The sequence below is a fragment of the Lepus europaeus genome, chromosome 11, assembly GCF_033115175.1.
Source record: "Lepus europaeus isolate LE1 chromosome 11, mLepTim1.pri, whole genome shotgun sequence".
NCBI lineage: Eukaryota > Metazoa > Chordata > Mammalia > Lagomorpha > Leporidae > Lepus > Lepus europaeus.
In genome coordinates, this window is record NC_084837.1 from 27875927 (window position 1) to 27903454 (window position 27528).

Here is a 27528-nt window from a genome sequence, read left to right on the forward strand (position 1 = left end):
ATAATTGGGATCAGTCACTTCACCTTTGCCCATTCACTCAGCAGGTCGAGAAACCCAAACATGTGCAGGCCACAGTCTACACTTCAAAGTAACTAGAAGCATTGTGTTTCCTAATAGAATAATCCCTTATTTGGACATCAAGACCTCAGCATACCTTCCAGAATGGGAAGCAAATATGCTGTGTTTGTTTTATTAGGTAAGATGCTAAGAGAAACCACCTCCTATCTTTGTTTCTCAGATTCATGTTTCTGACTAAGCGAGAAAAAGAACCACGTAATGTTGTCTGTGACTCAAAGTATATCTTACATCTATGAGATCACTTCACAATTACCACCATAAATGGCTCTTCCATAACACACTCCATGGTTACATTGGGACAACTATGTCTGGATAAGAGAGGATTGGTGAGACCATTTAACTGTGTAACACTGCTATGGAGCATGCTGAAAAATTATCTCCTTGTGCAAAATCCCATGACAGATCAAAATGCTACATGGATGCAGATGATGGAGGCACTGAAGGAAAATCTATATTCAGAAGGTATGTTTTTACAGTGATGTTAAATGTATACCACTTCACTCGTTGAAAAATTTCCAGTATTATCAATGCAGCTGGCATGCTTAGCGCACTTGAGGAAAGATGCCATATATGGAATTCAATGTTGGCCTATTTTACAAGCAGATTAAGCACTCATCAATGGTACTATGTCAGCCTAGGTAAAAGGAAGAACAGTTGTTGAAGCCCATCCCTCCTGCCATGATCTCTTTTTTCATGATCCATTGAATAAGCACCTGAGGAAGGAGGAGGCCTGGAAAAAGAGGGTGTTGGTTTAAACATAAGGTACACTTGTGTACCTTATTTTTAGGGTGTTTTTAGAGAATATTCCCTTCCTTTAAAACAATTTATTTAAAAGGCAGAATGACACAGGGGAGGAGGAGCAGAAGGAGGAGAGAGAGAGAGAGAGAGAATATCTTTCATCCACAGATTGACAGAGAGTGAGGTTTCATCCACAGATTCACTCCCTAAATGGATACAAAATCCAGGGCTAGGTAAGGTAGAAGCCAGGAGCTAGCATCCTCATTCCTGTCTCCCATGTGGATGACAGTGCCCATATACATGGGCCGTCTTCCACTGCTTTTCCTGGTGCATTAGCAGAGAGCTGGATCAGAAGTGGAGCAGCCAGGACTCACATTAGCGTTCTAATACAGGATGTCATTGTCACAGAAACAGTTTAACCTGTAATCCCACAATTCTGTCCCCTTGAATGCATGCATTCTGTCAGGTATTCATAAATAGCAAAACTATCTTCACAATTTTGTATCCATGCAGGGATATAATCCATAGACCTTGAATTCTGATGGGGTTATGTCACCATAAATCACTGTAAATTGAAAATATTAGAAGTCAAAAGTGGATTTTATATACCTAGCTTACTGAACTTTGGTAGCTTACTGTAGGGTATACTCCACATACTGTGTACTGCAGAATATGGCTTGTTCACCCTTGTGATTACATAGCTGATTAAGTGTTGTGATTTGATGCTCTTCCTCAGAATTGTGAAAGGTTCTTCTCTGTATTTTATTAGCCAAGGGAAAGATCAAACTTCAAAATTTGAAGTACTATCTCTATCAATATGTTTCAATTTCACACCATTTTAAGTCAAACCATCATAGGTCAGGTCCATCTATACTATATCTAAAGTATTGGCTTTGAACAGAGTCAAAAAACTCATCACTGAGATTCATTTAACTTTTGTGCTGGCCAAATAGTCAACTGAAGAAATGATGGGTATGACCACTCTGCATATTTACACTCTTTTTGATGAGAGCACAAATCTTTGCAATTTCTCCAAGAATGTAGTATTGTTTTGGATTGAATATCTGAATGGTGAGGTATAGACCCATGGATTTTGACGTAGGCCTTGCTACCATTGTGGACTTTATATACAGATCACAAAGCTAATGTGGGATTTTGCTAGTTTGCATGTGACTCTTTTTGAATCTATAAACAAGAACTGGAAAAAATAGCTGTGAAATCCATCTGATCAACCAGGGGCCCACTCTGACAAACTTGAGCTAAAATTTCAGCTTTGCCCTAATTACCGTTACTGGCTGATTGTGTATGACTATGGGGTTTTGGTGGAGGCAAAACTTTCTAAGAGGTGCTGGAAACAAAAGAGTAATTAGAACTGCTGCTATGGCTGCTGTCATGGAGAAGAAACAGAAGGCACAGACTCATAATCCAACAGAGTTAGTACTGTGGTGAATAACACCAGGCACCCCAAATGCCAACACGCTAATGGTCACGAGAGACAAAGCCCACGGGGAAAGGAAGAGAAGACCTTCGCTCTGTTCTTGTTTTGCAGTGCCTTTCCTTCCAGTGTTATTAGCAAAGACTAACACCAAACCAACTGGCAAATGAAACATGTTCAGACGGGCCAGCTTAATGGCCACAAAGCGAGGCAATGAAGCATGGATTTGGAGCTGAGACATAATAAATAAGTAACTAATAAAGCTGAAAAGATTAATTTCCTAAGATATACATTGAGAAATCTCTTGTAGTAGACTCAAGAGAGTGAGAACAGATATATCCCATGCAAGTAATAAACAAAAGACTCCTATGTTACAAAAATTATCAGATACAGAAAGTAAACTTCTCTGTATGTGTCATTTGACATCCCTTCTTGTCATCATGTTAATTTATGAAATTTTAAGTTATTTTGTATAATAAACATGAATGGAATGGCCAGTGCCACAGCTCAATCGGCTAATCCTCCACCTGCGGTACCGGCATACCGGGTTCTAGTCCCAGTTCGGGGTGCCGGATTCTGTCCCAGTTGCTCCTCTTCCAATACAGCTCTCTGCTGTGGCCCAGGAAGGCAGAGGATGGCCCAAGTGCTTGGGCCCTGCGCCCACATGAGAGTCCAGGAAAAGCACCTGGCTCCTGGCTTCGGATCAGCGTGGTGCTCTGGCTGCAGCACGCTGGCCATAGTGGCCATTGGAGGGTGAACCAATGGAAAAGGAAGACCTTTCTCTCTGTCTCTCTCTCTTACTGTCCACTCTGCCTGTAAAAAAAAAAAAAAATGAATGGGATGTCTTTGACAATCCTTTAACTTTCAACTATTTGCATATTTGACTATATATGAGTAATCTACAGCATATAATCTTCAGGAATATCTTGGATACCTGATATATCTTGGATACGTGGATATCCACATGCAAAATAGTTAGTATGACTGCATCATATCATATAGAAATAAAGAAATCCTCATTACGGATCAAAAACCTAAATGTAAGAGAAATAAGTATAAAGCTCTTATAAGGAAACATAAGCATGGATATTGTTGAGCTTGGATTAGGCAATAGTTTCTTAAAGATGAGGCCAATTGCATAAGCAACAAAAAAAATAAATTGGATTTTATCAAAATTAAAATCCCTTGTGTATTATAGGTATTACCAAGAAAGTGATAAATCAAAAGAGAGAAAATATTTGCAAATAATATGTTTTTAGTATCTGGAATTTATAAATAATAATCAAAAGTCAAAAAAGAGAAAAAGACGACTATCCAATATTCGATATTTCTCCAGGAAAGATACACAAATGGCCAATAAGCATATGAAAACATGCTCAGCATTATTGGATACCATGGAAATTCAAATGAAAACCATATGAGTTATTAATTCATACTCACTAGGAAAGTTATAACTTTTAGAGAAAGGAAAATAACAAGTGTTGGTGAGGATGTTGAGAAATTGTAACCTTCAAACATAATTGGTAAGAATGTAAAGTGGTTCAGGCTCTGAGATAAACAAAGTTCTCCAAAAACAGAAACCTTACTTACTTTATGACCCAGAATTGTTGCTCTTGTACATTCATAAACAACCTTTTTATTTATTGTTATTTAGTTGAAAGGCAGAGTTACACAGAAAAGAGGATGAGGAGGAGCAAAGACAGAGAGAGAGAGAGAGAGAGAGAATATCTTCCATCTGCTGGTTCCCTCCCCACATGGCTACAGTGGCCAGGGCTGGGACAGGCCGAACCCAGAAGCCAAGAGCTTCATCCAGATCTCCCATGTGGATGTAGGAGCCCAAGCACTTAAGCCACATTCCATTTCTTTCCCAGGCACATTAGCAGGGGGCTGGGTCAGAAGTGGAGCAGCCAGGTCTCCAACCAGAGCCAATATGGGATGCTGGCATTTCAGGCAGAGGTTTAATCTGCTACTCCACAATGCTGCCCCCTCCCATTTCTTTTTCGAACACAGTTTGTCTCCCATCCTATTTATTTTCCGTTTTGGTAACTCCAATAACCTAGATGCTAATTTTGTGAATTTTACATTATAATTTTCATATACATTATTTTATTGTTTCTGTAGTTCAGAATCATTTTTTATTGATATATTGATTCAAGAATGTTATCTTCAATATTTCTTTCATCTCTTTTAATTAAATATATACTTTCCTGCTACTCATTTATTATCTGCTCATTTTATTGTCAGAAATCTACATGCAATGTAGACAGCTACATCCTCTGTTTTGTATCTCATGAGGCTGACATCAAAATGTTGGCAGGATCACATTTTCTGAAGGCTCTGGGGATGAATTCATTTTCAAAGTATTTTGATTTGTTGGCCTAACTCAGTTCCTCACAGCGGTTAGTAGTGAAGTTCCAGTTTCATAGGCAGTCAGGTAAGGTCCTATCTTTTCTCCTTAGGCTCTTGCCACCCATCTCGTATTTTCCATATGGTTTCCTCCAACAATGGAGAAAAGAATCCCTCTCACATTTTAAGTCTCTCCAGTATCACTTCCTACTTTGACTCTCTGCTACCTACTGAATAAATTTATCTGATTGCAAAGGTTTGTGCGCTTAGATGGGGAAATACCCTCATAGTCCAGGGTAATCTAAATTACATCTTGATTACATCTGCAAGTCCCTTATATTATTATTTCCATGAAATCATTGGTTCCTAGAACACAGAGTGGATGTTTTTGTGGGAAACTTTTGGGCAAACTATAGACTCTAGGCCCACAATAATCATGTGTTTCAATTTATAACATACATTCACCACATCCCAACATTACCAAAGTCTTATCTTATTTCAGTATCAGATAAAAGTCCAAATCTCAAAGCTGAGAGCCCAATAGTACCCGTAAATCCATCATCTAAATCAAGTATGGTCAGGTAATCCACTGAGAATTGTCCCTGGGAACAAGAACTCTCCATCTGTGAATTAAGAGATATCATCTCTTCCTAACCAGTGGTGGAACGTGAAAAAACAACCATGTAAAACAGAATAACTATTCCAACAGTTTCAAAATGAAACCAAGTAAGCATTGTATGTTTCAAGACCTGAGAGTTATTCTTTTTGTTTCTTTGCTTTGTCATATAGTTTCTTTGCTTGTCTCATGAATTTTTATTTTCCCTAAAAGTTGTAGGCAACAGGTTTGGGTTTTCTTTTTCTTTCTTCATTTTTTTTTCCTTTTGTCCCAGTATCTTTTGAAATTTGTTTTAATCCAGTTTAAAGTTTGTTTTTACAAACTATATGGAAAACGAAAACCACAAAACATCTCAAACCTTCTTTGGAAATATTAGTTTGGAGTTTTTGTTTAATTAATTAATTTGAGAGAGAGTGAGTCTGTTGGTTTACTTCTCAAATACCCAGGAGAGCCTGAGCTGGAAGAGACCAAAACCAGGAGCTGCAAATTCAATCCAGATCTTCCACATGGGTAGCAGGAAATTACTTACTTGGATGTTGCTGCTGCTTTCCTGTGTCCATAATAGTAGGTAGCTGGAATCGGGTGCTGGAAGTGAGAAATGAGCCCAGATACTCTGATATCAGACCCAAGGTCTTCAACTAGATAGGCTACTCAGTCCTCCATGCAAAGATTAGTTTAAATTCAGAATGTAAGGGATGGCGTTGTGCGGAGCAGGTGAAGTCCCAACTTGTGATGCTGGCATCCATTTGGGCACTGGTTTGAATCCTGGCTGCTCTACTTACCATGTAGCTCCCTTCCAATGACCTGGGAAAAGCAGTGGAAGATGGCCCAATTACTTGGGCCCCTGTTACCCTCGTGGGAGACTTGGAAGAAGCTTCTGGCTTCTGGCTTCGGCCTCATCCTGGCTGTTGCGGCCATCTGGGTAGTGAACCAGTGGATGGAAAATCTCTCTTTGCTCTCCCTCTCTAATTCTGCAGCTCTTTCAAATAAATAAATATTTCTCAAAAGATATGAATATAAAACATCAAGGAAATCAGTAACAATGATAATGATTTGAAGTTCACATCCATGTATCTACTGATTCCCACTGTGAATCTTGTTATCCAATCAGGTTAGGCTATAATGAAAATTGTCAAACTAGGGCCCAGCAAACCAAACTGCATTCACAAATACCAATTATTTTTAGTTAAGTATTTATATTCTGGTAAGAACTTATAACATGAGATCTACTCTCTTAACAAATTTTTAAGTGTACAGTATAATATTAACTGTAAGCTCAAGGTAAACAGGATATCCCTTGAACATATTCATTTTTGTAACTGGAAGTTTATATCTGTTGAGCAGCATTTCCTCATTTCTACTACTCCGAGCCCCTGGCAACCACCCTCATATTATATGTTTCAATGAGTTTGCCTATTTTAGACACCTTATGTAAGTAAAATCATGCAGTCCTTTTGTAACTGGCTTATTTTAGTTCACATAATGTCCTCCAGGTTGCATTCATGTTGTCACACCTGAAAGGATTTCCTTATTTGATTAATGTTCCATTGAATATATGTATCACATTTTCTTTATCCACTCATCCATCAGTGGGTATTTAGATTTTTCTACCTTTGGGCTATTACAAAGAATACTGTAATGAACACAGAATACAAGCACATCTTTACCATCCTGATTTTAATTCTTCCAATAAATACCCAGACACTGGATCGCTGGATTGTATGGAAATTGTATTTTTATTCTTTGAGAAACCATCATACTGTCTCTATAGGGGCTACCCTACTTTACATTTCTTCTACCAGTGTGCATGGGTTTCAATGACTTGTCAGCCTTGCAACTTTTATTTTTATTTTATAATTGCCATTCTGATAGATATATGAGGATATCTAATTAGCTTTTGATTTACATTTTCCTCATAATTGGTGATGTTAAAAGTATTTCAATATACTTGTTGCTATTTATATGTCCTCTTTGGGGAAATATCTATTTAATTTTTGTTCATTTCCAGTTAGTTATTTGGTATTTTGCAGATGAGTTGTTAGAATTCTTTACACATTTTAAAGATTAATTTTTGGTTATATATATGGTTGGTAAATATTTTTTCTCATTCAATATGTTGTCCTTTCACTCTATTGATTCTTTTCTTTAATGTGCAGAAGGTGTTTAGTTTGATGTAGTCTCTTTTATCTATATTTGCCTTTGTTCCATATGCCTTTGATGACATATCCAAAAAAGCAGCTACTAAGGCCATTGTCGGGAAGTTTTCCTCCTATGTTCTTATGAGAGTATTTATAGTTCCCAGTAATGCATTTAAATATTCCATCTATTTTGAATTGATTTATGTGTATGTTATAAGATAAAGTTCTAGTTTCATTCTTTGCATGTATATATCCAGTTTTCCTAACACCCATTTCTTTTTTAAAAAAATTTTAACTGGCCGGCACCACGGCTCACTTGGATAATCCTCCGTCTGCTGTGCCGACACCCCGGGTTCTAGTCCTGGTTGGGGCACCAGATTCTGTCCTGGTTGCTCCTCTTCCAGTCCAGCTCTCTGCTGTGGCCCAGGAATGCAGTGGAGGATGGCCCAGGTCCTTGGGCCCTGCACCCGCAAGGGAGACCAGGAGGAAGCACCTGGCTCTTGGCTTCGGATCAGCACAATGCCAGCCGTAGTGGCCATTTGGAGGGTGAACCAACGGAAGGAAGACCTTTCTCTCTCTGTCTCTCACTGTCTAACTCCACCTGTCAAAAAAAAAATTGTTAACTTATATTGGCATATATGAAAAACAGAGAGAAAGAGAGAGAATTTTAACCTACAGCTTCACATACAAATTCCTACAGTATCAGGCTGGACCAGGCTGAAGCCAGGAGCTGCAATCCAATCCAGATTTCCCTTGAGTGTGGTAAGGACCCAAGTGATTGAATAATCGACTGCTGCCTCCCAGGGTTCACTCTAGCAGGAACTTGGAATCAGAAAGTAGAGCAACTCAAGCCCCAGCACTCCGATATGCTATGTGGCATCCCAAGTGCCATCATAGCCATAGTGCCGACACAATTTTTTGAAAGGACTCCTCTCTCCTTGTATGTTCTTGGCACCCTTGTCTAATATCAGTTGAACTTACTTGCGCAAGTTTATTTCTGTGCTCTCTTTCCTGTTCTCTTTGTCTATATGTCTATCTTTATGGCAGTGCTGTATTGGTTTGATTACTGAAACTCTGTTAATACATTTTGAAATCAGGAAATATGGTGTCTCCAACTTTGTTTTTCTTGCTCAGGATTGTTTGGGTTACTCAAGATATTTTGTGGTTTCATATGAATTTTAAGATTTTTTTTCTGTAAAAAGTGACATTTGAATTTTTTTTTTAATTATTGGAAAGGAAGAGAGGGAAAGTGGGAGAGAGAGAGGGAGGGAGGGAGAATGAGAGAGAGAGAGAGGGAGGGAGGGAGGGAGGGAGGGAGAAAGAGAAAGAGAGAGAAATATATAGAGAGAAACTCCTGACCACCAACCAGGGATGGGCTGAGGCTGAAATCCTGAGCTGGAATCTTATCCCTGGTCTCCTGCATGGGTAACAGTGCAGCCTCACAGAATCTGCATTAGCAGGAAGCTAGAGTCAGGAGCCAGAGCTGGATGGGGTATTGAACTCAGGCATTCCAATATGGAATGTGCATGTCTTAATTGGAGTGTTTACCACGAGGCCACCACCTATGCCTACAATGAGATTCTATAGACATTAAATGAAACTTGTTCAGTGCTTTGGATACTCGTTGCCAATTTAACAGCAAATCTTTTTATTTATTTCTGTCTTCTTTAATTTCTTTCATCAGTATTTTATATTGGTTGAGTTCATTCTTAAATATTTTATTCTTTTTGTAAGAATAAATGTTATAAATGGTATTGCTTTCTTTTTTTAAATTTTATTTAAGTTATATAAGTTTCATAAATTTCATCTTTACAGATTTAGGAACATAGTGACATCCCCCCCACACCCTACCTCCTGCCCATGCTCCAACCCTTCCTCTTCCCTCTCACATTCTCACTTTTAATTTTTACAAAGTTCTACTTTCAGTTTAATTAATGATCATGCAGTTAGCCCTACACTAAATAAAATATTCCAACAAATAGTATGAAGAAAAAGGAAAAGAAAAAGAAAGAACAAAAACACTGTTCCTCAATGGAAAAGACAAGGGCTATAATCAGTCACTGAATCTCACAATGTCTATTTCACTCCAATATATTACATTTCAGGTACACTGTTAGTTACCTCAGATCAGGGAAAATATGTGGTATCTCTCTTTTGGGGACTGGATTATTTCACTAAATATAATGGTTTCCAGTCACATCTATTTTGTTGCAAATGTAGCATATACATATACATATACATATACATATACATACCCTGATTTCTTTATCCATTCAACAGTTGATGGGCATCTGGGTTGACAGCAAATCTTAGCTATTGTGAATTGTGCTGCAATGAACCTGGGGGTACAGATAGCTCTTTCATATGCTGATTTCATTTCCCTTGACTAAATTCCCAGGAGTGGGGTGGGTGAATCAGATAGTAGGTCTATTTTCAGATTTCTGAGGTGTGTCCATGCTATCTCCCACAGTGGCTGGATGAAGTTAAAATTCCCACCAACAATGGACCAGGATACTTTTTTCCCCACATCCTCACTAGCATTTGTTGTTTGTTGATTTCTGTATGTGACCATTCTAACTGGAGTGAGGTGAAACCTCATTGTGTTTCTGATTTACATTTCCCTGATGGCTAGTGATCCTGAGCATTTTCTCAAGTGTCTGTTGGCTATCTGAATTTCCTCTCTTGAAAATTGTCTGTTGAAGTCCTTTGCAGATTTTTTTAACTTGATTGTTTCATTGCTGTTGAATTTCTTGAGCTCTTTGTAAGTTCTAGATGTTAACCCTTTATCAGTTGCATAGATTGCAAATATTTTTGCCCATTCTGTCAGTTGTCTCTTCATTTTTATTAATGTTTCATTTTAAGTGCAGAAGCTCCTCAGCTTGATATAATCCCATTTGTCAATTTTGACTTTGATTGTGCCTCTAGGGTCTTTTGTAAAAAGTTTTTGCCTATGCCAGTGTCTTGCAGAGTTTCCCCATTGTTCTCTAGTAATTTGATGGTATTGGGTCATAGACTTAAGTCTTTGATCCATTTTGAGTGGATTTTTGTGTAAGGTGTCAAGTAGGGATCTAGTTTCAAACACCTGCATGTAGAGATCCAGTTTCCCCAGCACTATTTGTTGAAGAGACTGATTGTGCTCTAAGGATTGATTTTAGCTCTTTTGTCAGAGAGGTTGGTTGTAGATGCATGGATTGGTTTCTGGAGTTTATTGTGTCCCGTTGGTCTACAAGTCTGTTTTTGTGCCAGTACCAAGCTATTTTGATTATAACTGCCCTGGAGTATGTCTTGAAATCTGATATTGTGATGCCTCCAGCTTTTTGTTGTTATTGTTGTTGTTATGTTGTTTCTTTGTTTATTTCCTGTCTAGTTGATCTGTCCATTGATGAAAGTGTGGTGTCAAAGTCCCCATTACTGTTGTATTGGAGTCTATGTCTCTCTTTAGATCCATTAATGTTTCTTTTACATAGCCAGGTGCTTTGTAATTGCATGTGTATATATTTATTATAGTCATATCTCCCTGTTGAATTGATCCCTTAATCATTAAATAGTGCCCTTCTTCATCTTTATTAACAGTTTTTATGTTAAAGTCTACTTTGATATTAGGATGGCAATACCTGCCTTTTATTGCTTTCCATTAGCATGGGATATCTTTTTCCATCCTTTTACTTGACTACAATATAGCATTGTGAAGGTCTTTTCTGGTCATGTCTGTTAGGAATTCTATGTGCTCTCTCTGTTTGGACATTCCTTTCTTTCTCCAAATTAGGGAAGTTTTCTATAATTAAATAGACCTTCTAGTCCATTCTCTTTCCACACCTTCAGGAACTCCTAAGACCCTTATGTTGGGTCAGTTGATTGTATCTTATATATCTACAACACTGTTTTTAGATTTTCTATTTTCTTTCTTTTTTTGGTTTGACTATAAGATTTCCAAAGATTTGCCTTCTAGCTCTGATATTCTTTCTTCTACCTCACCAAGTATGCTGTTAAGGCTTTCTACTGCATTTTTTATTTGATCTATTGAATTCTTCATTTCTATTAATATTTCATTTCATTTTGATTTCTCTCTAAAATCTCATTTTCATGGGATAATTTTTCATTCACATCACATGGTATTCTTTATTTCATGGATTTGCTTCTCATTGCTTTTGAGTAGTCCTATGATTAACTTTTGAATTCTATTCCTGGCATGTCCTCAATCTCTTTGAAATTGGACAAGACCCCCCTAAAATTCACACTGAAATGTGGCCCCTTAAAGTTCCCTAGAAATACTATCCAGGGTGCCACATGTGTGACCAGAATCTGGGGTGCCTTACAATTTCACCACAGGCTTATTACTAAATCCCTGATATTAATAAGCCCAAGAGGGTTCTTGCCTAATATTTAGAGAAGAATTCTAAATACCAGCACAGATAAATGAGGCAGCATGGTACATTTTAAGCTTTTATTTAGTGAGAAAGATGCATAGGAGAATGAGAGCTTTATTTAGGAGAGAGAGGTAAATAGGGGTTCATATGGAGCACCAGGAACCAGCCATGTGGAAGAGCATCTAGGCCTGTATCTGGGCCAGGAAGCCTAGACCACTTGGCCCGAAGGCCATGCACCCTGGAGACGCAGGGCTACAGCAAGCCCACTCCTAACAAGAGGCCGGGGAAGAAGAGCCGGCCAGGTCACACCGTGTCCCGGCTTTTAACCATTTCCAAATGGGAGTGGTTAATTAACTTGATTGGCTGGTGGGCACCCAGGTGTGGCCAGGTAGGGGAATGAGGCCACTCAGGGGCGTGGCAAAGGCATCAGGTAGGGGCATAAGGCCACACAGGGGTATGGTGAAGGCGTGGTCTTCCACTTCACAAATCCAGTCAATTTTAACCTGTGTGCCTGCCTACTTCATCTTCATCTTACATTCTAACTTTGAAAGGTTTTTGTGTTCCTCGGCGGGGGGAGGGGAGGTCATGGTGTCTTGCTTTTCTTGTTTTTTGAATTTAGGCATTTGTTTTTAGGTGTTTGTGGGGTATATTTTTGTTCTACTTAATAACATTGGTTGAATTGTTTAATTAACACACAATTATTCTTGGACGTTTAAATTTAACTGAAAAATGATCCCTTTTAAATATAAGAGTGGGAATAAGAGAGGGAGGAGATGTACAGTTCGGCACATGCTCAATTGGACTTGCCCCAAACGGTAGAGTTAGAAATCTGAATTCCAATTCAATCCAATCAAGGTGGCATGTACCAATGCCATCTCACTAGTCAAAGTGATCAGTTTCAGTTCATAATTGATCCTAATGATAGGATTAATTGTCAAAGGGATCACGTAAGTAAGACTAGTGTCTGCTAATAAGATGAGATCCCAGCGGAAAGAATGGAATCCCCTGGCACATTTCTAACTCTACCATATGGGCAAGTCAGATTGAGCATGTCCCAAATTGTGCATCTCCTCCCTCTCTTATTCTCACTCTTATATTTAACAGAGATCACTTTTCAGTTAAATTTAAACACTTAAGAATAATTGTGTGTTAACTACATAGTTCAACCAATAGTATTAAGTAGGACAAAAAAATACTAAAAGGGATAAAGTATTAAGTTTTTTTACTGGGTATAGTAAAATGTACTTAATTTATTTTCATACTTTGAAGATATTTTTCATTGTTATCTGGCTTCAATTTGTATTTTTGTTGAGAAATCTTCTTCATTTCTATTGTGACTTATCTGTAGTAAATTTATTTTTCCCCCTGAATAATCTATTCTTTCTTTGTTTTTCTGTTTAGTATTTTTTAGCAACACACTTACCATGTTAAGTAAATGTATCTTTTCTTCATTTCCTTCTTTTTTTTTTTTTTTTTTTTTTTGACAGGCAGAGTGGACAGTGAGAGAGAGAGACAGAGAGAAAGGTCTTCCTTTTGCCGTTGGTTCACCCTCCAATGGCCGCCGCGGTAGCGCGCTGCGGCCGGCGCACCGCGCTGTTCCGATGGCAGGAGCCAGGTGCTTCTCCTGGTCTCCCATGGGGTGCAGGGCCCAAGCACTTGGGCCATCCTCCACTGCACTCCCCGGCCACAGCAGAGAGCTGGCCTGGAAGAGGGGCAACCGGGACAGGATCGGTGCCCCGACCGGGACTAGAACCCGGTGTGCCGGCGCCGCAAGGCGAAGGATTAGCCTGTTGAGCCACGGCGCCGGCCCATTTCCTTCTTAATCTGAGGTTTTTTATCATCATTAGATTTTAAAAGTCTTAGCTATTATTTCTTCAAATCTTCAATATTTGTCTTTTTCTCTATGGAACCCAACAAGGTGTAATTGTCCTTTTTAAAAACATAAAAAAAAAAAAAAAAATTAGTCAGTTGTCTCATAGACTCTGTTTTGTACTTCCTGTTCTTTTAAATTGCAAATTAGGCAAATTTTCTTCAGTTCTTTTATCCAGTTCAATATTCTCTCTTCATCTGCATCAAATTTGCTACTAAACTTCTCTGTCAATGCTTAATTGTGGTTTGTGAAATTTTAATTAGTTTTCATTTTGTAGTTACTGTGTTAGCTGCATCTTTATCTACCTATACATGTATTAGAAATAGATTTTTTCTTTAAATCAATAGCTGCTATCATCAGTCTAGATTCTCTAAATATCATCAGTCTAGATTCTCTAAATATATGAACTAGGTTGCTAGTTTATATATTAAACATTTATATGAGAGACAGAGAGAGAGAGAGAGATTCCTCCACTGGCTCACTCTCCAAATTGCCCAACACAGGGCTGGTCCAGGCCAAACCAATGAGCCAGGAACTCCATTCTGTGCTCCCACACTGGCAGTAGGTGCCCAGATTCTTGGACTGTCTTCCACTGTCTTCCCAGGCACATCAGCAGAAAGCTGGTTAGGACTAATGAGCAGCTGGGATTTAAATTGTAACTCCAGTAAGGGATGCCAGTTTCAAGTGATGGCTGAAGCCACTGAACTATAACATTGGTCCCCTCTACTTTCGGTTTCTTTAGACTTTGATTACTTTGATAATGTGTCAGGTCTACCATAACAAAGTACCACAGATGGGTGCTCAAAATGAAATACCTTTACTTTCTTATAATTCTAGCTAGTAGTGAATCATCTTCCTCTGGTGTTTCTACATGATTTTTCATCTGTATGTCTATCCCAATCTGCTGTTCTTATAAAGAAACCAGAAATACCAGATTAGAGCCCACCCATATGACCTGTCTATCTTAGTTACTGCTTACAAATTCCACCTGTAAATATGGTCATATCCTGAATGGGGGTGAGAGATGAGCAGCAGCACAATTTAGTCAACAACAATCAATATGTCTTTTTATTCATATATTTAGATTGAATGATCAGTACTGTTTGTAAGACAATATTATCTTTCCCGGGATGATTTAGAGTTGCCCTGGCATGCAGCCTGTACATTAGCAATTCAAGGTCATCTTAATCCAGTAAGCACTGGAGTTGATTCAGAGCTATGATTCAGACCCAATGAGGACTGGCCTGTTTCCGTTTCATCCTTACTTTTAACTTGCAAGTTCTTCGGAGTTTCAAATCATGTATATTATGTATCAGGTTCTATTTTTTGGTGCGACTTGAATCACAAGTTTTGTGTCCCAAGGTTTTTGTATGTATTGGAAAGTTTACCGTACATTTCCATTTCTCAGCTGCCTCTTCAACGATAGGTTAATTCTTCATGGTGAAAAATGAATACAAATGCTCAACTTGGCCATGGCAAGTTTTCATCTTCTCTGAGATCTTAGCTGTGCAGTTGTCATTGTACTGTTATTTCTCTGTCATCTAGACAGATTGGTGTTGACAAAGGTACAGGTATACTCAAGTATGTAAATATTCATCTTTTATACTTCTTGGTGTAAACGTTGATCCAAATTGTCTACTATCATAACCAGGAACATAGGTCCACCCATTGGTATTTTGCAGTGGACTCAAACAAGCCATGATAATAATGATATCAGAGAAAGAACAAATTGAAAAAAATATTTTTATTTTTCACTGATATATAAATCAAGTACTTGGAATTATTCCTTGAGAGATAAATGATTACTACTTGGTAATTTTATGTTACTTCCCCCATCACTATTGTTTTTATCTATGCTCTTACACTTTTTCTTCAAAAATTGATTTAAACTCAGAGAATAGATATTGAATAAATGACTTTAGTAAAAAAAAATCCATAAACATAAATGCTTGGTAAATTACAAAAATAAATCACAAGTGCTTACTGTCTATAGAATAAGAAGAGATAATTTTCAGTGTTACATACTGGCTATCACTGTTTGTCAGTCCAGAATCTTCAAGTAGTTTGCAAAATTAAGATTAAAAATAAGTTATTATAAATTATTTTAGGTAATTTATTACTACCTAGGGTTTTTCTTTTGTGTCATTTAATTTGATATTCAGTAGATTTAAATCATATGTAAAAACTAATATATTGTGTTTACTTGAATTTTTTAACTAAATATGATAATAATAGTTATATAAGAAGACTGTATATTTGTTCCATACTATTGAAGGAGGAATACATAAAAATTTTATTACAAACCTAGAATTTTTCAGACCAATCATTAACCAGATATGTTTTTAATAGTTTTTTGTTTCCTACCTTTCTTTTGGAAAATTTATAAATTCAATATGAAAAATAAATATTAAAGCTGGGCATTATTTGTAAATGCAAATAAATAAATAACCTCATGAAATTAACTATCAGCCCTTTGTATTAACAAGGGAAGGGCTATACTTTAGCAGAAATGACAGAATACTCAGGCACTTCAATAATGATCTCCATTGGACATTTGTCCACTAAGTAACGCAATGTCTACTAAATATGAAATTACTGAGTATGATGGGAAAGTCAATACATTTCAGAAATATGTTCCCTTATGTAATCAACAAAATTAATTAGTTCAAGCACTTCAAATATTCGAAATTTAATCAACAGATGTATTTCAGCAAAAAGAAAAAATAATGTGATCATTCTGAAATGCCTCTAGTAACCCTAAAATACAGCTTTTCAACACTGATTATGGCTTAAGACTACATAAAATAACACGCATACCTGAATTAAAGCTAGAATGCAATGCTGTAATACTCCTGAAAATATTGTTAATAATGGTGCAGGGTTTCTTAACAAAATAATTCAATTCATGGAGGGAGAGGATGGCAAGTTTGAAAAACTTCAAAAGCTCAATGTGTTTCGTTCATACTTGGACACTGGACTCCACTTTTCCACTAAAGTCTAGGGCCATAGAGTAAAAGTACACCTTCATTAGACGTCTTTCTTCAATTCACTAAATTCAGATTTTGTTTCATCTTTATGATTATGTAAAATAATGACTTGAGACAAACACTTTATACCACATTTAATTAGATAACATTAATTTCTAGGAAATTACCACTGGCCCTCACATGCACTGCCTCCTCCAGGTGGGGTTTTCCAGATACAGAAAGAACTTTAGAGAAAGAACAGAAAGGGAAGAAAGCCAAAAATCAAGTTCTTTTAATTACTAGTGAATGTCCCTATTTAACATCCTAGTGGGCATTAATTTCCCCACATCTATGAACTACTCCTTCAGCAGACACAAGAAAACACTTCTTAAAGATGCAGAAAGCCCTTGTGCTGAGGGATCTGAGATGGGAGACCATTGGCTTGCCTGGGAATTCTTTACTAACCTGGAAGCTGAACTCCAGGACAGACCAAGAGAATAAGACCAGGGTATTAGAGAAATGTGACATGTTCCAATAAGTTTTTAACCAATATTTGATGCAAATTATTATTACTACCCATTAGTTTATGACCTTTGATTCATATTTTGTGGTTTTGTTTCATTTTCTTTCATAAGATATGGGTAAGAGAAGAAATTGGACGGTATATAATGTGATAGATGCAGGAATTTTGTATCCTTTCAAGATTCTGAGCAGTTTCTTCCAGATTTTCTTTTTTTTAAAGATTTATTTATTTGAAAGTTAGAGTTAAAACAAGAGACGGAAAGAGAGAGAAAGGGGAGAGAGATCTTCTACCCATTGGTTCACCCCACAAATGGCTGCAACAACCAGAGCTGGGCCAGGCCAAAGTCAGAAGCTAGGAGCTTCTACCAGGTCTCCCATGTGGATGCAGGAGTCCAGGCACTTGGGCTATCTTCTGCTGCTTTTTCCAGGTGCATTAGCAGGGTGCTGGATCAGAATTGGAGCAAATGGGACTCATATGGGATGCTTGCACTGTAGGTGGTGGCTTAACCTGCTTATGCCACAGCGCCAGCCCCTTTCCCCAGAGTTTCAAACAAGATCTCCCTCATTTTCAAAGTTGAAGATATGTGTTGAATCCATTTCAGTTTTTTTTTATTGTAGAGTCAGATTTGTCTTTGAGATTTTATCTGTGATCCCATCATTCCATCATTCTATTTTTTTTTTCCACTTAAAAGAACAACTTAACGGAATTCAAAATAACCCCCCAAATACATAACAAGGTATGGCATCCAAGTAGCAATATTAAGAATGCCATTTCTCATTTTTTGGTTGTCTACAAGAAAGGAAATGGAGACAATGACTCAAACTGAAAGAAGTCGAAACAAATTAAGGGTTATGATCCATATTTAGAGACATCTGGGTAAGATAACACTAAGACAGCCTTCTACCTGCAAAGAAAAAAATTGCTGAAAAAGACAAAAATCTATAACTAGGTAAAGTAGACACTTAGTGTTAGGCCTGAATATGTAAGGTGTTAACACACTTAAAAATAAATGCAAATAGTTTGAGGGAGAAAAATAGAAGGAAAGTAGGAAGTAGGTAGGCAGGAGGGAGAGAGAGAAGCGCAAAGGCAAGCAAAAGAAAGAAACCAAGCAACCTACATCTTTTTTGGCTTCAGCCTCTGACTGAGGACAAGAGATTGCCTGGAAAAGCAAGAAGGCAGCTGCTTTGCACATTCCCTGACTCAGACTGCACTAAGGCAAAATTAGGCTGCCTTCCCTCTTGACCTTTCAGGTGCCATTTACAAAAAAAAAAAAAAAAAGGTGACACAATATATATTTTCTGGGAAGTATAGCTACTATAGGTGAGCACTAAAGAAGGCACAGACAAAAAAAAATAAATTCCTGTTGCAGCATGCTGGAAATTATAATATTTGCCTCCCATATTGGTTTAGAACCAGAAAATGAGATTATGCAAGTGAGAGAAAAAGGCCCAGGAGTACCAGAGAAGCATGTGGCCTGCTCCTAGCTAGGGCTCCTTCAGCCCATGTCATCTGTGACTCTCAGGAGAGAATTGCACTTTTAAACAGTCGAAGAATAGGACCCAAGACAGTGCATTTACTTTGTTCACAGATGCAAAATTCTCATAGAGATAAATTCCTTTTAAAAAGGAAAACTGTTAGCATTGGGCTAATACACCACATAGCAAAGCAGTAAGGGGACAACGCTGAAAAGAACACGGCTCTGGCTATAATTTATCACAGGATCTAGAAGAAAATTACAGTCACTCATTCACCAGGGCTCAGGACCTCCTAAGTGTCAGAGAAAATTAAGAAGACAGTGGGACAAAGTAAACAATAAAAGGGTTAGAAAAAAACTTCAAAAAAATTCATAAATTAATGATAAAGTTAAAATCCTCATTGACTTTGCTGTGTGACCCCTAAAGCCATACACAGAGAGAAAGCATGAGAAGGATAATGACAGATTGGAAGTGGTAAGAAAAAAATTAACATATGCAAATACAAGCACACACACAGATGTGGGTGTATGTCTTCAGATTCGCTGCACCTCGGATCCCTAAACTCCTTTCTCAGAGACATATGTGAATCACGAGGGTTGCCAAAGGTGTATTTTTAATAGTTTGCTTGTCATTAGTTATATGCCATGTTAAGTATATCATAAAGAAAAAAATATAGACTTTACCATTTCTGCATGTTTAAGTTTGCTGAAATTTTCCTTAGTTGACTTCAAAAGAGTATGAACTACAGAAAGTTTAATTAAGACACAGCATTTCAGAGATGGGAAAGGGATTACTATATTTAAGGTATAAATAATGGGAAAAGCTCTAATCTAGATACATCCTGTTAAAATAGATGAGTCACAAACATGAAATAACAACAGTGAAAGCACTTTGGGAGAAAAAGAAAGCACCTATAGTGGATTCAAGTTGAAGTTTGCTCAGATCTTTCCTTTGCAACAATGAATGCAGAATACACTGAGGGAGAATTATCAAAATATACTGTAATAGGATACACAGCATGTAAGTAATTTATTAAGGTTTATTGCATATATTTACACATAAAGCTTTATATCCTACATTTAAAATTACAGAATATTTTCAGAAACTCTAAAATATTTTTCTAGAAAGAAACCCTTCAAAAGGCCAAAGAGAAAGTTTCAACAAATTTTTAAAAAGTAGAAGTGGTGAGGGATGTCACTATTGCAAGCTGTAGTTTAACCTGCTGTGCCACTCCAGTCCCATCACTGTTTTTTAAATATTACTTATGGACCATAATAAGTTATTATTGTTTATTGTTTTAATTATTATAGCTTTGTAGTGTGTTTTGAAGTAAGGGGTTGTGACATCTTCAGCTTGATTTTTTTTTTTCCTTTGTTTTTGCTCAGGGTAGCTATGGCTATTCTGGGTCTTTTGTAATTTGATATGAATTTTGTTTGTTTTCCACCTCTCTAAAGAACGTCATTGGTATTTTGATAGGATTGCATTGAATCTGTAGATTGCTTTAGATAGGATAGACACGTTAATGACATTCTTCCAGTCAATAAGCTAGGAATACCTTTCCATGTTTTGTGTCATTGACGATTGTTTTCATCAATGCTTTAAAATTTTCATTCCTCCCATGAATATGTAAGATTTTGAGAGGAATCAAGTGTCGAAGAAAGAAAGATTGGATAAATAATTGCATTTTGTCTCCATAATGGGATGCTATTCAGTCATTAAAAATGTTGCTGGAAATAAAACTTACTGAGATGAGATGTCACCATTGAAGGGAAAAAATATTACCTGATATTAAGTAAAGAAAAAATGTTATTTGATGTGTATCTCTTTAATAAGTATCCCTCCCCAAGGCCTTATCATGAAATTTATTCTCAGTGTGAGAATGAACGTTTGCATGTTCTCTCCAGACTTTTTAGATAAAGGAGATGTTTGTATTGTTTTATATTTTTGTTCTTGCTCTTTTTATTATTTCAGCATGCAAAAATTAAGCATTTTCACTTAATGTATCAAAATGAAATAAGTTTAATATGGCCCAATGACAATTTTTAAAGTAAACTAATGTGTAAAGGAATGTAATAAATTTAAAAGAATGTATCAGGGGCGCCGGATTCTGTCCCGGTTGCCCCTCTTCCAGGCCAGCTCTCTGCTGTGGCCAGGGAATGCAGTGGAGGATGGCCCAAGTTCTTGGGCCCTGCACCCCATGGGAGACCAGGAGAAGCACCTGGCTCCTGCCTTCGGATCAACATGGTGTGCCGGCCGCAGCGTGCCAGCCGCAGCGGCCATTGGAGGGTGAACCAAAGGCAAAGGAAGACCTTTCTCTCTGTCTCTCTCTCTCACTGTCCACTCTGCCTGTCAAAAAAAAAAAAAAAAAAAAAAAGTGAAAGAATATATCAGAATACTTTACATATGGTACAGGTAATTGCTCTGTGAAAGAGAAACTGTTTTGAATGTCTGGTTGTGTATAGTGTGTATGTACTGGTTCAGGAAATAAAATATATTAAGATACTTCAAAAAGTCCATGGAGAACAGAATGAAGACAACACATGTGGCCGGTGCCGCGGTTCAGTAGGCTAATCCTCCACCTGTGGTGCCGGCACACCAGGTTCTAGTCCTGGTCGGGGTGCCGAATTCTGTCCCGGTTGCCCCTCTTCCAGGCCAGCTCTCTGCTGTGGCCCAAGAGTGCAGTGGAGGATGGCCCAAGTGCTTGGGCCCTGCACCCCATGGGAGACCAGGAGAAGCATCTGGCTCCTGGCTTCGGATCAGCGCAATGCGCCGGCCGCGGCAGCCATTGGAGGGTGAACCAAAGGCAAAGGAAGACCTTTCTCTCTGTCTCTCTCTCTCTCACTGTCCACTCTGCCTGTCAATCAATCAATCAATCAATAAATAAATAAAAGGCAACACATGTATCCCAAAAACTTTTGGAAGACCCCTCAGAGTTGTTATTATGGATTGAGGGGGGAAAAAGTTACAAAAACAAAGTTTGGGAACCTCTGCTGTCAGTGGCATTTATTTAGAGGGAATGGGAATGGGAGCTTTCCCAGGCACTGACCACGTGGAGTAGTGTTCATCAGACACATGCAGGGGAACAGTGAGGAAGGCAGCACCTGTGTCTCAGTTCCTCACCAGGGCACCCCAGCCTTCCCACCGCTCTCTGGAGAGCAGCCTCATCAAAGCTGACTTGAGAACAGGAATCCTTCCAGTCTAGTTGTCCTGGTTCTGGTTCCCAGGGAGAGGGCAGGCTATGCCACCCATATGTAACAAACACTATTTCTCTGAAGTCTAAGGCAGTTGTTCTAAAGTTTCACAGGTGCCGCAACTCAACTCCTACTGAAGTGATTTCATTTGCCCACACTAGGCAAGTTTGATTCCCTAACGATTTAGAACAGAACTTCCTGAAGACAGGGATTTGAGACAGAGTTGGCAGATTTCCCAAACTGCCTTTGTGTAGACTCCCACCAAAGGGACAAGTGGTTTCCTGGAAATGCTCTAACAATTCAGACTAGGTGACTAAAGCAACAGAACTCTCTTCTCCTACAGTTCTGAGGGCTAGAAATCTGCAAGTACAGTCTCAACAGGCCCATGCTCTCTCTGCTGGCTCCAGGGAGAATCTGGTTCTTGCCTTCCTATCAGTTTCTGGTGTTGCTGACAATTCTAGATGTCTCTTGCAGACACAGAACTTCAACCTCTGCCTTAGTTGTCATATGGCATTATCTCCTGTATATATAAATCTCTAATCTAATCTAATCTAATGTATGTTTTGGTGTCTTTGTGTCTTCTTAGGAAGACACCTGTCTTACTGGATTAAGGGTACATGCTACTCCAGTATATGATCTCATTTTATAACCCTACTTCCAAATAAGGACAAATTCGGAGATTCTGAGAAGGAAAAATGATGTTGGGAACGGGGGCACACCACCAAACCTTAGACAGCTCCTGCTGCCACTTTTCATTTTCTCTTGTCTATCCTGTTCCATTCTTGCTTGTGAACAACTGTGACTCAGCCTTCCATGTTTATTTGGCTGGTCTGATTTTCTCTGACATTCCACTTGGGTGACCTGTGGGATACTTGTGTCTCCCACCTTCTAGTAAGTGATTTGTGTCCTATAGGTCATTTTGCTCCCTTTTAAGATACTTCTCACTGATCCTTCTGCACTCCCCACACATCTGCCTGTATGCCCATGGATCTGTTCCTGAGCTTTATTAACAAGGTTTTGCCTTCCTAGGCCACCTCAAATAGGCAGGCCCAGGCTCTAACACCTTCTTTTTTTTATTTTTGACAGGCAGAGTGGACAGTGAGAGAGAGACAGAGAGAAAGGTCTTCCTTTGCCGTTGGTTCACCCTCCAATGGCTGCCGCGGCTGGCGCGCTGTGGCCAGGAGCGAGGTGCTTCTCCTGGTCTCCCATGGGGTGCAGGGCCCAAGCACTTGGGCCATCCTCCACTGCACTCCAGGGCCATAGCAGAGAACTGGCCTGGTAGAGGGGCAACTGGGACAGAATCTGGCGCCCCAACCGGGACTAGAACCTGGTGTGCTGGCGCCGCTAGGCGGATTAGCCTGTTGAGCCACGGCGCCGGCTTTCTAACACCTTAATAACTTATTTATAGATGGTTGGACTGTGCAGCTATAACTAATATTTTGAAATGCTAACCTATATTAAATTTATTTCTGATTCTCTGTCATTCTTGCTACTCTGGGGCCTTATATTTACTGAAGTTGAGCATCCCTTCAGGGAAAGGGCAGAAGCCAGGGAAAAAAGAAACATCAGACATTTGAGAGAAAATGCTTTTTTGGGGTACTCTTATACTCAAGCTTTAAATTATTAAGCTCTGACTTAGAGCTCATAGCAGGGTTTCATTTTTTTTTCTTTCTCTTTTTTAATAAACTTCAAAGAGTAGGGAGAATGCAAGATTGAAATAAGGTTCATTATTTTTCCCTTTATAAGAAAGGTGAAACACCCTCCTCCTTGGTTGGGGATCTTGCAATGAGAGGCTTACTGTGTGGGAAAAACATAAGAGGCACTGGAGTTGTGCCACAGTGAGTTAAGCTACCATCTGCAATGCTGGCATCCCAAACTGGAGTGCCAGTTCAAGTTTGGGCTGCTCCACTTCCAATCCAGCTTCTTGCTAATGGGAAGGCAGCCATAGATGCTCCAAGTCTTGAAGCCCCTGCCATCCATTTGGGAGTTCCTGGCTCCTGGCTTTGGCCTGGCTCAACCCTGGCTGTTGCCGCCATTTGGAGAATGAAGAAGTGGACTGAAAATCTCTCTTTCTCTCTTTCCTTCCTTTCCCTCACCCCAATATTATTCAGTCTTTCAAATAAATAAACACATCATTATAAACAAAGAAAATGGAGGATATTGGAGGTGGGGAGAAAGGAGGGAGAAGAAGAGACAGCATAGTTTGAAGATTGGTGTGTGTGTGTGTGTGTGTATTAGAGTACCATGGCATGGTTTATTTTCCTGAATCTTGCCTTCTTTGGTTAAAATGCCACACACAATACAAATCAGAGAATCTACAGTGATGTAGAAGTGTCAGCATGGGGTATTCGAGTAAGGAGAAAATCAGAGGGTGCCCTTTGGTTTCCTTATGTGAATGTATATAGGAGATCCAGGAGGTCTTTAGTGGACCTGGAGAAGAATGAGAAGCGCTTGATGGTTAGATGACTGGGAAAACCTGTGACCAAAAATAGTGAGATGAGCTCTTCTGACTCAAAGTCATTGGGTGCCAATGTGAGTTCTGGATATAACAGGATGAGTGTCAGGCACCCAAAGATCAAGTGGGGGCCAGCAGTGGTGCTGGAAAAGGACACCTATCCCCATTAGCAGGACAAAACATGAACCAACTCTCTTGGGGTGAGGATAAGACTGTGTGAAAGAAACCCTGAAAAACTGATCATTTCATAAAACAGACTAATTTTTAAAACTAGCAAACATTATGTTTCTTTGACCTTTTCCAACCAGTAGCTGATATGGGTAGGTCAAGATAGCAGATTGAGTTTAACTGCAGAGAATGTTAAAAATTAAATGGTGTGAGAGCACCTATTGAACCCATCACCTGGTTGGAACCCAAATTTCCTACCCTTTATCTAGTATTACATTTACATCTGTAAATTGCTCAGAATGTACAATCTAGAGGTGTATTTTTGTTCAACTCTCTTTTAGACCCTTATGTCTTACCAGTGGGTTAATCAAATCACTTCTTTGTATGAAACAGTGGGTTTCTTTGTATTTATACCACTAAATTTCTAACCTAACTTTGATGCAGATTTTTAATCCGGTCTATTAGTGACTAGAATTGTAAGCATAAGCATAATTTCTTATTAATTTGTTTTTTAAAATAGTAAACCAAGCATAGCAATAAGCACGAACTTTTTTAAAGCTGTGGTTCTCTTAATGGATACAATTAAGGGTGTAGTACTTTCAAAAATAATCTTGAAGTAGATAATACTCCCAGTGTTTTAGGTTTGCAAAAGAGATCAACATTTTCCTAAGTACTAAAATACCAAACAATTACAACTGTGGAAAGATTAGAATTCAGTGTGGCTGGATAGACATGGACCAGATGAGCTCTGAATGAAAGCAAGTAATTGTTTTAGAAAATAAAAAGCCACTCCATTATAGTCATATAACTAAGAATTCTAAACTGTCAGCTAATCCCCAAATGGAAATCATTCAAGTTATTAATACCACATAATAATGCTCTCCAACAAGGAACACATATTATCAACCAAAATAGTCAAAGTAATAATTAATATGTTAGTTGAGCTCTATGTGCCAGGTGCTGAGCTATGGTATCTTACAGGTATTATTTTATTTGGAACTCTTACATCTGCTCTTTTCCTTATATGGAATGAAGAAGGTGTCCAAATCACAAAATGTCAGTGGTTCAAGCCCAGAGCCATCTGATGTCAAAGCTCAGACGTTTATGCACTATGTTCCATTGCCCTGCACTGAACATCTTCTACTCTGGAACAAATCAGTCTTTTGTCTGTTCCTGAAATAGTGTCAGAATTATAATAAGAGTTCAAGGGAGACATGCCAGGATAAGAATAAATCTAGGGCAGCCTACTAAAATTACAAAGGCTATATAGTATGTAACGGTAGGCTTTTAATTTTGGGTTCAGGATACAAATTGTACAGAAATTATGAGCAGTTCACAGAATCCTGGAAGTCTAGGGCTGAGGACCAGCGTGAAAGGAGGAGGGTAAAGAAGAGGGAATGCCTCTTACTAAATGTGTAGAAACTGAAATGTGCTGCAATTTTGAAGCTCTCAGAGGGAGACTATCTGCCTGTTTTCCCCAGCTTGTTGAACACTCCTCACTGTCAACCACAATATAGCTGAGATCGTAGCCCCATCATCTGGTTACAAATTACCCTGGCATCCACTCAAAACAGTATCCGCATATTCAACCTCAGCTGGGTACCTCCTTTTCTACTTACGCCTGCATTGCTGCCTCCAGGAATCATTCATTGGGTATTTTCTTGCTCCTTAAGCCAAAATATTTTTCTTGAACCTCTTAGTCCATACGATAGGGATTTCACTGTATTCCTATTTCTAATGTTAGGTTTAATATTCTCGTTATTCTTTTTACTCTCAGTATTGAGAGACGATGCTGTTCCCCCATACTAAGTCTTTGTCTCCCACTGACACAGTGTGATCTGCATCCCACTGCTTAGGAGCAACTGCCTGCTGCCTATCTCCTGGAAATGACCAGCATCTGGAGTCCTCAATGCAATGGTACACTCACGTCTTTTTTGTTTTTAATAGACTCCTTGTTGGATACTGGATTACATCAAGGAGACAATGAGTGACTTCTTTTTAAAATTTTTTTACAGATTTATTTATTTATTTGAAAGTCAGAGTTACACAGAGAGAGAAGGAGAGGCAGAGAGAGAGAGAGAGAGAGAGAGAGAGAGAGCGAGTGAGCGAGCGAGTGAGCAAGAGAGGTCTTCCATCTGCTGGTTACTCCCCAGATGGCCACAATGGCCTGAGTTGTGCCGATACGCAGCCAGGAGCCAGGAGCCTCTTCTGGGTCCTCCCACATGGGTGCAGGGGCCCAAACACTTAGGTCATCTTCTACTGCTTTCCCAGGCCATAGCAGAGAGCTGGATCTGAAGTGGAGAAGCCAGGACTAGAACCAACACCCATATAGAATGCTGGCACTGCAGGCAGTGGCTTTACCTGCTACACCATAGTGCAGGCCCCACACCCATGTCTTTTGTTACCATCTGTAACAGCCAGTTCTATGTGATGGTGCTTAAATGTCTGGCCTTGCCTATCTGAAGCAAAGTAGGAGGAAATTATACTATGTTCAGAGATTTGGCTATAAAACTTTGATCAGGAAGGATCGAAGATTTTGTGCACTACAGGGCGGTTCCAATCTCGCGGTTTTATCAAACTGTATTGTAGTCTGACATGGCTTTAAAGCGCTCTGTTTTTTTGGATAGAAATCAAGGTAGAGACAGTGTAGGGTCTCAGGTATATTTGCCCTGGCAAGTTTTAGAAATAGCAGAAATAGGTTTAGCCTCAGGACAAAAGGGCCAGGCCAGGGGTCCAGGTATGCAGCTAACTGAGGCACCACTCAAGGGGAGTTAGAGCCCCAGCAAGCTGCAGTTGGGGCTAGGAATCTGTGATCAAGAAAAACAGAGCACACAGAAGTGTGGAGCGGCAAGTCACTGTGCAGAAGTCCCAGAGACTGCCTTTCACTTTGTTTTTACAAACTGGACAGGCTGTATTGTTTATGGAAGGCTGTGTGATTTAATTGGCTGGCAAAGAAACAGGAAATACATGTAAATAACATAATAGACCCAGTATTTGTATTGTAGTAAGAAAGAAGAGATTTACCATTGATGTTCTGAATTTCTCTGACTCAGCCACATCTCCAGATTTTGGATTTTTTCCCCCTAATTTCTATCCTACTTCTTTGGGTGGGTCTCGGGCCATCCTCTAATTCCCTCCACAACATTGCATCTGCCATGCAGG

At 38.9% G+C, this 27528-nt stretch overlaps 1 protein-coding gene across 1 annotated transcript in view; it reads left to right on the plus strand.

The window, feature by feature from the left end:
• Positions 1-440: 440 nt before the first annotated feature.
• MDGA2 (MAM domain containing glycosylphosphatidylinositol anchor 2) overlaps positions 441-27528 on the plus strand; it is a 916038-nt gene continuing 888950 nt past the window's right edge. The window contains 2 exon segments of the mRNA XM_062206573.1: positions 441-540; positions 5100-5178. Coding sequence (XP_062062557.1) covers positions 441-540; positions 5100-5178 — 179 coding nt within the window.